Raw genomic sequence first — 12,402 nt, forward strand, 5'->3', positions numbered from 1 at the left:
TAAGAACTCAAAGTCTCACCCTTTATTCAGCAAAGACAGAGCTTGTTTAGTAGGAGATCTTTTGTCTCTCCCTTGAAACCACCCTCACTTTTCTACAAATACTTCACAACACAGGTGGAATTGTAAGTGGGTAATTGTAAGTGTAAGGACTCGAAGGGGTGGCCTAACCAGTGCTGAGTATAGGATGTAGAAGCAACTAAAGATACTGTTTCTAAGAATTACTTTATGATATATGGCCAGCAGGAGCAGGGAGGTCATTCTGCCCCTGTACACTGCACTGGTTAGGCCACACCTCGAGTCCTGTGTCCTGTTCTGGGCCCCTCAGTTTAGGAAGGAGGTTGACTTGCTGGAACGAGTCCAGAGAAGGGCAACGAAGTTGGTGAGGGGTTTGGAACACAAGCCCTATGAGGAGAGGCTGAGGGAGCTGGGGTTGCTTAGCCTGGAGAAGAGGAGACTGAGGGGTGACCTTATTACTCTTTACAACTACCTGAAGGGAGGCTGTAGACAGGCAGAGGTTGGTCTCTTCTCCCAGGCAGCCAGCACCAGAACAAGAGGACACAGTCTCAGGCTGCACCAGGGGAGATTAAGCTGGAGGTTAGGAGGAAGTTCTATACAGAGAGAGAAGGTGGTGGAGTCACCATCATTGGAAGTGTTCAGGAGGAGACTTGATGGGGTGCTTGGTGCCATGGGTTAGTTGTTTAGGTGGGTTGGATTGGTTGATAGGTTGGACACGATGATCTTGAAGGTCCCTTCCAACCTGGTTTATTCTATGTAATTCTATATATTATCTATCTGAAGCTGTACAAGGATGAAAGAATGAAATCCTTTATTAGAATTAAGTAACCCCCACTCTAAATTTAATCCTACCTCTTTTTGTAGCAGTTCCTCTCTCATCTGTGACACCAAGAGGGCTTCCTGACGTCTCTGTTGCTCACTGATTTGTTCTTGGAGATGTTTTATTAATACCTACAAAAAAAAAAACCCATTAAAACCAGTGTGTGTCTGAGTGTGTTTCCTGAAGAAGTTTTGAAGAAGGAACAAGAAGAAGGCTTTGAAGGAAAGCTTTCCCTTATAAGATCAAGAAGGACCAGCAGGACTGGACCTGGGACCAGAGAGATGTCTTTGGACCCTTGCATTCTGGGTAGCTATCGACCTCTTTTCCTTTCCCCTCTTCACTTTTCCCCTTTCTCCTCTCACCTTTTCTATCTCCTATGGGTAAACAATAAAGTTTTACTGTTGATTGAAGTGAACCCCCTGGCACAAACTGAAACACAGGAGGTTGTTCTGTCTGGCCATAAGGAAAACTTTGCTTATGAGGGTGCCCAAGCCCATGTCTGGGCCTCTAAGTCCAGAAAGGTTGTGGAATCTCCCTCCTTGGTGACATTAAAGAGCTATCTGGATGTGGTCCTGCACAACTGGCTCTAGATACTCTACTTAGTATCATAGTATCATAGTATCAGTCAGGGTTGGAAGGGACCACAAGGATCATCTAGTTCCAACCCCCTGCCATGGGCAGGGACACCCCACACTACATCAGCCTGGCCACAGCCTCATCCAGCCTGGGATTAAACACCTCCAGGGATGAGCCTCAACCACCTCCCTGGACAATCCATTCCAGGGCTTCACCACTCTCATGGGGAAGAACTTCCTCCTCACCTCCAGCCTGAATCTCCCCACCTCCAGCTTCATTCCATTCCCCCTAGTCCTATCACTACCTGAACAGGGGGGTTGGACAAGATGACCTCCAGAGGTCCCTTCCAATCTCAGTCCTTCTGTGACTACAGGCCCATTTTTAAAACATAATACAAAAGAGCCTGCTTCAAAGAAAGACAAAGTTCATAGTAATGCAGAAGTAACTTTAACAGCTATCTGCAGACAATAAAGTTATCAGCTATATCTTACCTCTTGTGTTGAAATTCTGCTGTTTAGTTCAGCTACTTTAGAAGCAGAATGCTCCTTTGCATGCTGGCAAAGAATCTTCTCCACTTCCCTCTGATGGGAATCTTTCAGAGATGCAATGTATTCTGCTGTGTCTTCCTGTATCCTGGACAGAGTGAAAGGAAAATCAGAAGGAAAGCAGCTACAGAGAGTTTTTAAATAAATGCAGCCAGGTCTGTCCCTTGAACAGCCAAAACATCCCAAATGAGAAAGGTGGCAAGTCTTTGAAATTCCATAACCTCACAGGACAGCACCTCCACTACTTTGCCTCTGGAGGACAACAGGGTAGAAAGCCTACAGTGCTCTGTATCTACCTCATTTAACCAGGAGACAGCTAGGCTACAGAAAACTCAGCTAATCATCTCTTCTGGCCTGCATTAGGAATAGTGTGGCCAGCAGGAGCAGGGAAGTCATCGTGCCCCTGTACTCTGCATTGGTTAGGCCACACCTTGAGTCCTGTGTCCAGTTCTGGGCCCCTCAGTTTAAGAAGGACATTAAGACACTTGAATGTGTCCAGAGAAGGGCAACAAGGCTGGGGAGAGGCCTTGAGCACAGCCCTGTGAGGAGAGGCTGAGGGAGCTGGGGTTGTTTAGCCTGGAGAAGAGGAGGCTCAGGGGAGACCTCACTGCCCTCTACAACTACCTGAAAGGTGGTTGTAGCCAGGAAGGGGGAACCTGGCACTTGGATGTGTTCAATCTCATGCCCTTGGACTCTGCCCATCTGTCCAGCCTGTCGAGGTCTCTCTGCAGAGCCTCTCTACCCTCCAGCAGATTATCTCCTGCCCCCAGCTTGGTGTCCTCTGCAAATTTACTGATGATAGAGTGGCCTGGATTTGAAGGGACCTCCAAAGGTTGTCTAGTCCAACCCCCTCTGCAGTCAGCAGAGACATCCCCAACTAGATCAGGTTGCCCAGAGCCCTGTGGAGCCTCACTTTGAATACTTCCAGGGATGGGGCTCCAACCACCTCCCTGACCAACCTGTTCTAGTGTTCCACCACCCTCGTAGTAAAGAACTTGTTCCTAACATGCAATCTAAATCTGTTCTTCTCTAGTTTGAAGGCACTGCCCCTTGTCCTTTCACTGCAGGCCTTTTGTAAGCTGCCTCTCTCCACCCTTCTTGTAGGTGCCCAACATGGCTGATGCTGATGTATCAGTCCAATCCTGCATCAGCCAACACTTTAAGGAGGTTTTTACAAGGCAGGTGTTGAGCACTTACCTTCGAATGTTATTTTCGGAATAAGCCAGCTTGGCCTGAGACTTCACCCTCTGCTGGTTCATCTCTAGGGACAGTCTTTCTAGCTCCTCTTTCAGTTGTGCATTTTCTTGCAGAACATCTGAGAGATTAGGACCAGAGAAGGTTTGTGCTTGGTCTATTTTGTCACCCTTGAAAACGCTTCGGAAGGGTTCGCTGCCGCCCCGATGCTTTTTCTCTGTTGCCGACGAGTTCCTTTTCAAGATCTCTGTAGAGTTTTCCTTATTGTTGGCTTTACTCCTCAGATTGTTACTGGACAACATCACCATCCTTTCTTTCTGAAGTTTCTCTACAGTTTTTGTGAGCTCTTGTATTTCTTTGTTTTTCATGACCAACTCTTCATTTAGCTTCAGCAGCTTGTCCTGTGCGTTGCCTTGTTTCACGTGAGAGTCTGTGAACTCCACGTCTTTATTATCCTTTTTGTTCCTGAGTTTTAATTGGGAATTTTGACTTCTAAGGTCTTCAATCTCTGCCTGGAGGTTCTCAACGGTGATCTGATGGCTCTCCTTTAGATTCTGAAGCTCTTGTTCAAGTTCTGCTTTATCACCATTCAGTTTTGGTGATTCACTCATAAATTTGTAGGCAAGCAGTTGCTCGAGCTCTACAAGCCTTTGCTCGTACTGTATCTAAGGAAGGGGAGTAGGAGAAATAAACTAAGTCAGTTTCTTCATGTGTGCTTTTATTATCAGCTCTTCCTCTTATTCTTTAAAGTTACTCCACATCTGAAGCAAGATTGCATAAGACAAGATACACATCAGTATTACTATGGAGACAGACTGAGACAGTTGGGGCTGTGCAGTCTGGAGAAGAGAAGGCTCCGAGAAGACCTTCTTGTGGCCTTCCAGTATCTGAAAGGGACCCACAAGAAGGCTGGGGAGGGACTTTTTAGGGTGTCAGGTAGTGATAGGACTAGGGGGAATGGATCCAAGCTAGAGGAGGGGAGATTCAGATTGTATGTCAGGAAAAGGTTTTTCACCATGAGGGTGGTGAGGCACTGGAGCAGGTTGCCCAGGGAGGTGGTAGAAGCCTCACCCCTGGAGGTTTAGAAGGCCAGGCTGGATGTGGCTCTGGGCAGCCTGCTCTAGTGGGGTTTGGAACTGGATAATTTTTGAGGTCTCTTCCAACCCTGACAATTCTGTGATCAGCAACAAGGCTACTTAATCAGTTCAGAAAGTAGTAAGTGAAAAAAAATTATGGAAAGCAAACTTAAGTTTGCTGTAAAACAGAATCAGAACCACATAATGTTAGAGGATGGAAGGGACCTCCTGAGATCATTGAGTCCAACCCCACTGCCAAAGCAGCATCACCCAAGGTAGTCTGCACAGGAATGCATCCAGATGGGTTTTGAAAGTCTCCAGAGGAGACTCCACAACCTCTCTGGGCAGCCTGTTCCAGAGTTCTGTCACCCTCACCGTAAAAGAGTTTCTTCTCATGTTGAGGTGAAACCTTCTATGTTCAAATTTGTATCCATTGTTCCTTGTCTTATTACTGTGCACCACTGAAAAGAGATTGACCCCCTCCACCTGACACCCACCCCTCAGATATTTGTACTGTTGATCAGATCCCCTCTCAGTCTTCTCAGGAATAAATGCCCCAGGTTTCTCAGTCTCTCCTCAAGTTCCCTCATCATCCTCACGGCTCTCCATTGAACTCTCTCTAGTAGATCCCTGTCTCTCTTGAACTGGGGAGCCCAGAACTGGACACAATACTCCAGGTGTGGTCTCACCAGGGCAGAGCAGAAGGGGAGAAGAACCTCCCTAGACCTGCTGGACACACTTTTCTTGATGCACTCCCAGATACCATTGGCCCTCTTGGCTGCAAGGGCACATTGCTGTCCCATGCAGAGCTTGCTGTCCACTAGGTCTTTCTCCATGGAGCTGCTTTCCAGCAGAACTACTCAAACCATTTGCTCTAAACTAATCCTCACAATGAATGCAGTATCTCTGGGAAAGAAAATTAAATTGCCAAGAAACTATTTCCTTTTTATATCACTGAGTTCTCTTCAGATGTTACCAACTCAGACAAGGTTTAATACAGTGAAAAGTCTGAAGCCTGTCATGATGTGTTTGCCATGTCAGTTGCAAACATCATTGTCACATGCCTCAAAAGTATACTTCACATTTTAAAAACCATCTTAAATGTTAACAGGAGAGATTTTTATGTCTGGATTCAGAAGCCTGAACTCAGAAAGACACAAAATTCTTCTTCCTAATGAGCAAAGGAAAACCTAGCCCTTCTTAGGAGGCTGGAGAACCTCTGAGGAAAAGCAAAATTAGTTGACACTCATGGAGAAAAGGAGGAACAAGTGACTAATGCTTTCCTTTTCTACTCATTAAGAACCTATCCAGTCCACCTTTTCCTTGAAGTAAAATGCCTGATTTCCATGCTTCCTAACACAAGCTTTAAGGCTTGGTGTCAAGAAGGAAGAGACAGCCTCTTCTCACTTGTGCCCTGTAATAGGACAAGGGGCAATGGATGGAAACTACAGCACAGGAAGTTCCACCTCAACACGAGGAAGAACTTCTTTACAGTGAGGGTGACACTGGAACAGGCTCCCCAGAGAGGTTGTGGAATCTCCTTCTCTGGAGACTTTCAAGACCTGTCTGGACGCACTCCTGTGTGGACTACCCTAGGTGATCCTGCTTTGGCAGGGGGTTGGACTCTATGATCTCCAGAGGTCGCTTCCAACCCCTAACATCCTGTGATCCCGTGGCTTGCCATTATGTAACTTGTGGATAGAATGTTCCGTGCTCCCAGATGTTCCCTGTAAAAAACCCCATTCTGCAGATCTTCCAAACCACAGCCTTTGGTGCAGCAAGGAATCAGATGAGCAGCTACACTGACCCACAGGACCAAACCCACTTAACAGTGAGAATTAAATTGTTCTATCTCAAGCACTTGGCCTCTCAGTTCCAATAGTACTCTAACAAACTCTTTTTATCTCAGGTGCTGAAGCTACTGAAATTCCTTAAACATTTTTTCCCTTGAGTGTGGTCTTTGCCTTCAGTTTTCACCACTACTCCTCTGTCAGAACCCAGCACCCTTGTGACTTGCAGAGCAGACTACTCAACAAGCCTGCAGTTTTTACCTTTATCTTTTGAAATTGCTGTTCCATGGTACGGAGACTCTTTTTAGCTTCATCATCTTTACCTTCAAGTTCTGTTTCTAACTTTTTTATCCTTCTCTCCAAAAAATCAACTGTGTTTGCTTTAGCTGAAGGATCATCACTTTTCTCAGCAGCAGCAGCAGCATAAATCAGAGCAGGCAAAGAATTTGGATACCTTCTCTTTAGAATTCCTTCCATTTCTCTGATCTAAGCAAAAAGAAACCAGAAAGAAGATAACAAGAAAATAGTTCTGATGACAAATGAGCTGATGTAAGTGACAGGATGTGAGCAAAAGTCATCCCCTTCAAGCTGGGTGCAGAAGGAAAAGTAGAGATACATATGCAGAGATTTTTTTTATGGTGTTTCCATTTATGTTATAGTTTACAGTGCAAGACTCAATCTCTTGAGACCCTCTCAGGTCCAGAGGAGGGTCACTAAAATGATCAATGGGTTGGAGGACCTCTGCTACAAAGACAGGCTGAGGGAGCTGGGGTTGTTGAGCCTAGAGAAGAGAAGGCTTCAGCTTCCAGTAGCTGAAGGGGGCCTACAATAAGGCTGGAGAAGGACTGTTTACAAAGGCCTGCAGTGACAGGACAAGGGGCAATGGTTTGAAATTAGAGAAGAGCAGATTTAGACTGGATGTTAGGAACAAATTCTTTACCATGAGGATGGTAGAACACTGGAACAGCTTGCCCAGAGAGGTGGTTGAGGCCCTTTCTCTGGACATATTCAAGGTGAGGCTCAACAGGGCTCTGGGCAACCTGATCTTGTTGCTTAGAGCAGAAGGCTTGGACAAAGCTGACCTTTGGAGGTGCCTTCCAACCCAAGCCATCCTATGATTCTTTGCATTAGAATACTACAGAGGCTCTTTCCCATTTATCCCACATCCCTATCAAATGCAGCTACCTTCTTCTAAAACTCAGAGAGGCCTACTTCCACCTGACTTTTCCTCAGTAGAAACATGGATTTTAAAGTCTCTACTGACTCAGTTGTCATGAATCTTGTAGGAATCCAGTAACATTTAAACCTCTACTCTTGAATCAACTTGGTTGAAATTGGTCATAAGGGTAAGATGTTTCTGAACATAAACAGGAGCCTGAGAAGATAAAGAGCAAATTTATGTATGCTTCTGCCCTCTTTCCAAGAAACTCTAAACAGCACTTTAATGTTAAAGGGTTTAAAAAGGGCTACCAGCAAATAAGCTTATTAGAACACAGTAGCAGAAGATCTACTATAGCTTTTTGTGTTGTTACAGAATCATAGAATGGTCCAGGCCAGAAGGGACCTGCAAAGGTCATTCAGTCTGACCTCCCCACAGTCAGCAGGGACATCCCCAACTACATCAGGCTGCCCAGGGCCTCATTGAGCCTCACCTTGAATATCTCCAGGGAAGGGGCCTCAACCACCTCCCTGGGCAACCTGTTCCAGTGTTCCACCACCCTCGTAGTAAAGAACTTCTTCCTGATATCCAATCTAAATCTGCCCTTCTCTAGTTTGAAGCCATTGCCCCTGGTCCTGTCACTGCAGGCCTTTGTAAACAGTCTCTCTCCACCCTTCCTGTAGGCCCCCTTCAGGTACTGGAAGGCTGCTATTAGGTCTCCCCATAACCTCCTCAGGTTCAACTCCCTCAGCCTGTCTTTGTAGCAGAGGAGCTTCAAGCCCCTGATCATTTTTGTGGCACTCCTCTGGACCCTCTCCATAAGGTCCATATCTTTCCTATATTGATGGCTCCAGACCTGCACACAGTACTGCAGATGAGGTCTCAGCAGAGCAAAGCAAAGTGGCACAATCACCTCTCTGCTGCTGGAAACACATCTTTTGATGCAGCCCAGGATGTGATTTGCCTTCTGGGCTGCAAGTACACACTGCCTGCTCATGTTCAGCTTCTTGTCCATCAGCACCCCCATGGTCCAAGTTACTGTATCATAATTCCATAGCCCAAGTTACTTTTTCAGAAGGCTTCATTCAATCCTTTACCCATATGAAAGGGCTGGTAACTGTTGTAAGAGACCTCATCTGCAATAAAGGTTAAATGAAACAGTTCTGTTGTTGCATACTTGTCTCTCCAGATCCTGAATTCTTTTGGCATCTGCTGCTCTGTCTCTCAAACGTTTCTTCTGCTGCACACACTGATCTCCAGCTTCAGCTCTGAGCTTCTCAACCTGGCCAAGTTATGAGAAAACAAGACTGAGATACACACTGAGAGACATTGACCTGTAGTACAAAAGCACTGGAAACATGCACAACACAAAAGAAGCATGGGCATGTGTGGTTGGAAAGCTGCAGCTTGGAGAGGGACCTTGGGGTGTTGGTTGAACATGAGTCAGCAGTGTGCCCAGGTGGCCAAGAAAGCCAATGGCATCCTGGCTTGTGGTAGAAACACTGTGGCCAGCAGAGATTGGGAGGTGATCATCTCCCTGTACTCAGCACTGGTGAGGCCACACATTGAGCATTGTGTTCAGTTCTGGGCTCCTCACTACAAGGACACTGAGGTGTTGGAGAAGGGCAGTGAGGCTTGTGAAGGGCCTGGAGCATATGGCCTGTGAGGAGCATCTGAGGGAGCAGAAGAGGAGGCTGAGGGGAAACCTCAGTGCTCTCTACAACAGCCTGAAGGGAGGGTGGAACAAGGAGGGGGCAGCTTCTTCTCCTTGGTGAGAAGCACCAGGACTGAAGGAAATGGTTACAAGCTGCACCAGGGGAGGTTTAGGAATCTTAGGAAATATTTATTTGCTGAAAGGGTTCACCCTGGAGGTGTTCAAGAGGGGACTGAATGTGGCACTTGGTGCCATGGTTTAGTAGTCATGAGGTCTGGGGTGACAGGTAGGACCTGATGATCTTTGAGGTCTTTTCCAACCTTATTGATTCTGTGATTCTATGAAAAATTCCAAGATCATTTTAGAACAGAATAGAAAATAGAATAGAATAGAACTAACCAGGTTGGAAAAGACCTTTGAGATCATCAAGTCCAACCTATCATCCAACACCATCTAATCAACTAAACCATGGCACCAAGCACCCCATCCAGTCTCTTCCTAAACACCTCCAGTGATGGTGACTCCACCACCTCCCTGGGCAGCACATTCCAATGGCCAATCTCTCTTTCTGGGAAGAACTTCTTCCTAACAGTGATTTTATCACTGGTACTCTTTTTTTGTTTTAATTTCCATGCATCTTAAGCCAAATCTCCTGTCAAGCAGGCAATGCAAATCTCTGAACTGCTCAAAACTCATGTATTAGTTTTGCTTGCTTGGTAATTTGAGTGTTTTGGCTTTTTCCTCCCTACTTCAGCAACCAAAGGATTTTTTTTCTAAGGAAAAAGGAGAGTTTTGGATCAGTACTTAAGAGAAAGAAAACAGTATTCTTTATGCTACAATAGTGTAAAAGAGAGAAACTGAGAAGAGGGATGTTCCAAATTGTTAATATCACAGTATCACAGTATCACCAAGTTTGGAAGAGACCTCAAAGATCATCAGGTCCAACCTGTCACCACAGACCTCATGACTAGACCATGGCACCAAGTGCCACATCCAATCCCCTCTTGAACACCTCCAGGGATGGTGACTCCACCACCTCCCTGGGCAGCACATTCCAATGACAAATGACTCTCTCAGTGAAGAACTTTCTCCTCACCTCAAGCTTAAACTTCCCCTGGTGCAGCTTGAGACTGTGTCCTCAAAGTACTTCCTTTTCTTAATCAACACAACTGTAGGTTTTGGGGAAACAAACTTCTTTTTGTTTCCAGAAGCATCACCAATATGTCCAATGCAAGCAAAACCAGGTTTTAAACATTTGGCACTTGAAATTCTCACTGCATGTGCAGCAATAGCTATGTTGATAGGCAATATTGCTTCCATATTTGATATCTTGGCCTGTATCAGGAACAGTGTGGCTAGCAGGAGCAGCATTCTGCCCCTGTGCTCATCACTGGTTAGCCACATGTTGAGTCCTGTGTCCAGTTCTGGACCTCTCCATTTAAGAAGGACATTGAGATACTTGAACATGTCCAGAGAAGGGCAACAAGGCTGGTGAGGGGTTTGGAGCACAAGCCCTGCGAGGAGAGGCTGAGGGAGCTGGGGTTGCTTAGCCTGGAGAAGAGGAGGCTCAGGGGAGACCTTACTGATCTCCACAACTCCCTGAAGGGAGGTTGTAGCCAGGTGGGGGTTGCTCTCTTCTCCCAGGTGGCCAGCACCAGAACAAGAGGACACAGTCTCAAGCTGTGCCAGGGGAGGTTTAGGCTGGATGTTAGGAAGAAGTTCTTCATAGAAAGAGAGATTGCCCATTGGAATGTGCTGCCCAGGGAGGTGGTGGAGTCACCATCACTGCAGGTGTTCAGGAGGAGACTTGATGGGGTGCTTGGTGCCATGGGTTAGTTGATTAGCATTGGATGATAGGTTGGACTTGATGATCTTAAAGGTCTTTTCCAAGCTGGTTAATTCTATGCTATTCTATGCTATTCTATGCTATTCTATGCTATTCTATGCCACTCCATGCCACTCCATTCCATTCCATTCCACTCCATTCCATTCCACTCCATTCCATTCCACTTCATTCCATTCCATTCCACTCCATTCCATTCCACTCCATTCCATTCCATTCCACTCCATTCCATTCCACTCCATTCCACTTCATTCCATTCCATTCCATTCCATTCCATTCCATTCCATTCCATTCCATTCCATTCCATTCCATTCCATTCCATTTCTAATAAATGAACAAATCCCTCCCCCCCCCCCAAAAAATAATCACACAATAAAAGGGGGAGGGGTAATGAGATTATTACAGACAGAATTACATTATACTCCTCTCCATCACTGGAAAAAGAAGTAAGTTAAGCTTCTTAAATAAAGCCAGATATGATCACCTCTAGCTTTAGTTTTGCAATTTCTTCTTTGGCATCTTTGAGCCGAGCTGCATCTCTGTCCAAAAGATCCTGATTTTCTGCATACCACTGAAGCCTCTTTTTCAAATGAGTGATTTCCTGTTTGTATGATTCTTCCATAACTTTCAACTCATAAGACTTCTCACCTACAGGAATAAAAACAACTTTAGTCTTCTTTAATTGCTTCTTTAGTACAGAATTACTAACAAGTCAACACTATCCTTCTCAGCACGTTTCACATCTTTATTAACCCTGTTGAAGTGAAGTATTAAAAGCATACCCTGGTTAGGATCTTGAATGTATCTGAAAAACAGAAAGCTTTCCCTCATAGCTGAAGGGGTCTATAGGAAAGCCAGGAAGGGACTTTCTACATGGGCTTGTGATAGTATCATAGTATCAGTCAGGGTGGAAGGGACCACAAGGATCGTCTAGTTCCAACCCCCCTGCCATGGGCAGGGAAGGGGCCTCAACCACCTCCCTGGACAATCTGTTCCAGTGTTCCACCACCCTCGTAGTAGAGAACTTGCTCCTAAGATCCAATCTAAATCTGCCCTTCTCCAGTTTGAAACCATTGCCCCTTGTCTTAAAACCACAGCCTTTTGTAAACAGTCTCTCTCCATCCTTCTTGTAGGCCCCCTTCAGGTACTGGAATGTTGCTATTAGGTCTCCTCAGAGCCTTCTCTTCTCCAGGATGAATAACTGTAGCTCCCTCAGCCTGTCCTCGTAGCAGAAGTGCTCCAACCCCCTGATCATTTTTGTGGTCCTCCTTTGGACCCACTCTACTAGGTCCATGTCCTTCCTATATTGAGGGCTCCAGACCTGTACACAGTACTCCAGGTGAGGTGTCACCAGAGCAGAGCAAAGTGGCACAATCACCTCTCTGGATCTGCTGGCAACACATCTTTTGACGCAGCCCAGGATGTGATTGGCTTTCTGTCTGCTCAAACCAAGACAGTGAACCACGGGGGCAGACAGAATTATTTACCAAAATGAAGTTGCTTTACCTGATGTGGAAGCAATCTGAACTTTTGCTAAATCCCTCTCCTTCTTTGCTTGTCCCAGGTCTACCTCAAGGGCTTGCTTCTCTTGTTTGAGGCGCCTTATCTCTTCTTGCAACTTAGTTTCTTCCTTCTGAGTTTTAGATCAAGAGGTAAGACAAGAAAAAGAAAAAAACAACCACACACTGCCCACACAGTAAACCTGAATATGCTTTTTCACCAGGTTTTCT

At 45.8% G+C, this 12,402-nt stretch overlaps 1 protein-coding gene across 5 annotated transcripts in view; it reads right to left on the bottom strand.

Annotated features, from left to right (window-relative positions):
* The window catches only part of CEP162 (centrosomal protein 162), a 74,429-nt gene that overhangs the window by 7,633 nt on the left and 54,394 nt on the right, over positions 1-12,402 (bottom strand). For all 5 annotated transcript variants that reach the window (XM_068148995.1, XM_068148987.1, XM_068148978.1 and 2 more), the window contains 7 exons: positions 12,179-12,305; positions 11,157-11,320; positions 8,353-8,457; positions 6,278-6,502; positions 3,154-3,815; positions 1,903-2,044; positions 868-966 (listed from right to left, as the gene is read on the bottom strand). In XM_068148995.1, coding sequence (XP_068005096.1) covers positions 868-966; positions 1,903-2,044; positions 3,154-3,815; positions 6,278-6,502; positions 8,353-8,457; positions 11,157-11,320; positions 12,179-12,305 — 1,524 coding nt within the window. The remainder of the gene's footprint in view (positions 1-867; positions 967-1,902; positions 2,045-3,153; positions 3,816-6,277; positions 6,503-8,352; positions 8,458-11,156; positions 11,321-12,178; positions 12,306-12,402) is intronic.

This window comes from Melanerpes formicivorus, unplaced genomic scaffold (assembly GCF_026170545.1).
Source record: "Melanerpes formicivorus ecotype bairdi unplaced genomic scaffold, bMelFor1.0.p_v2 SCAF_2, whole genome shotgun sequence".
Classification (NCBI taxonomy): domain Eukaryota; kingdom Metazoa; phylum Chordata; class Aves; order Piciformes; family Picidae; genus Melanerpes; species Melanerpes formicivorus.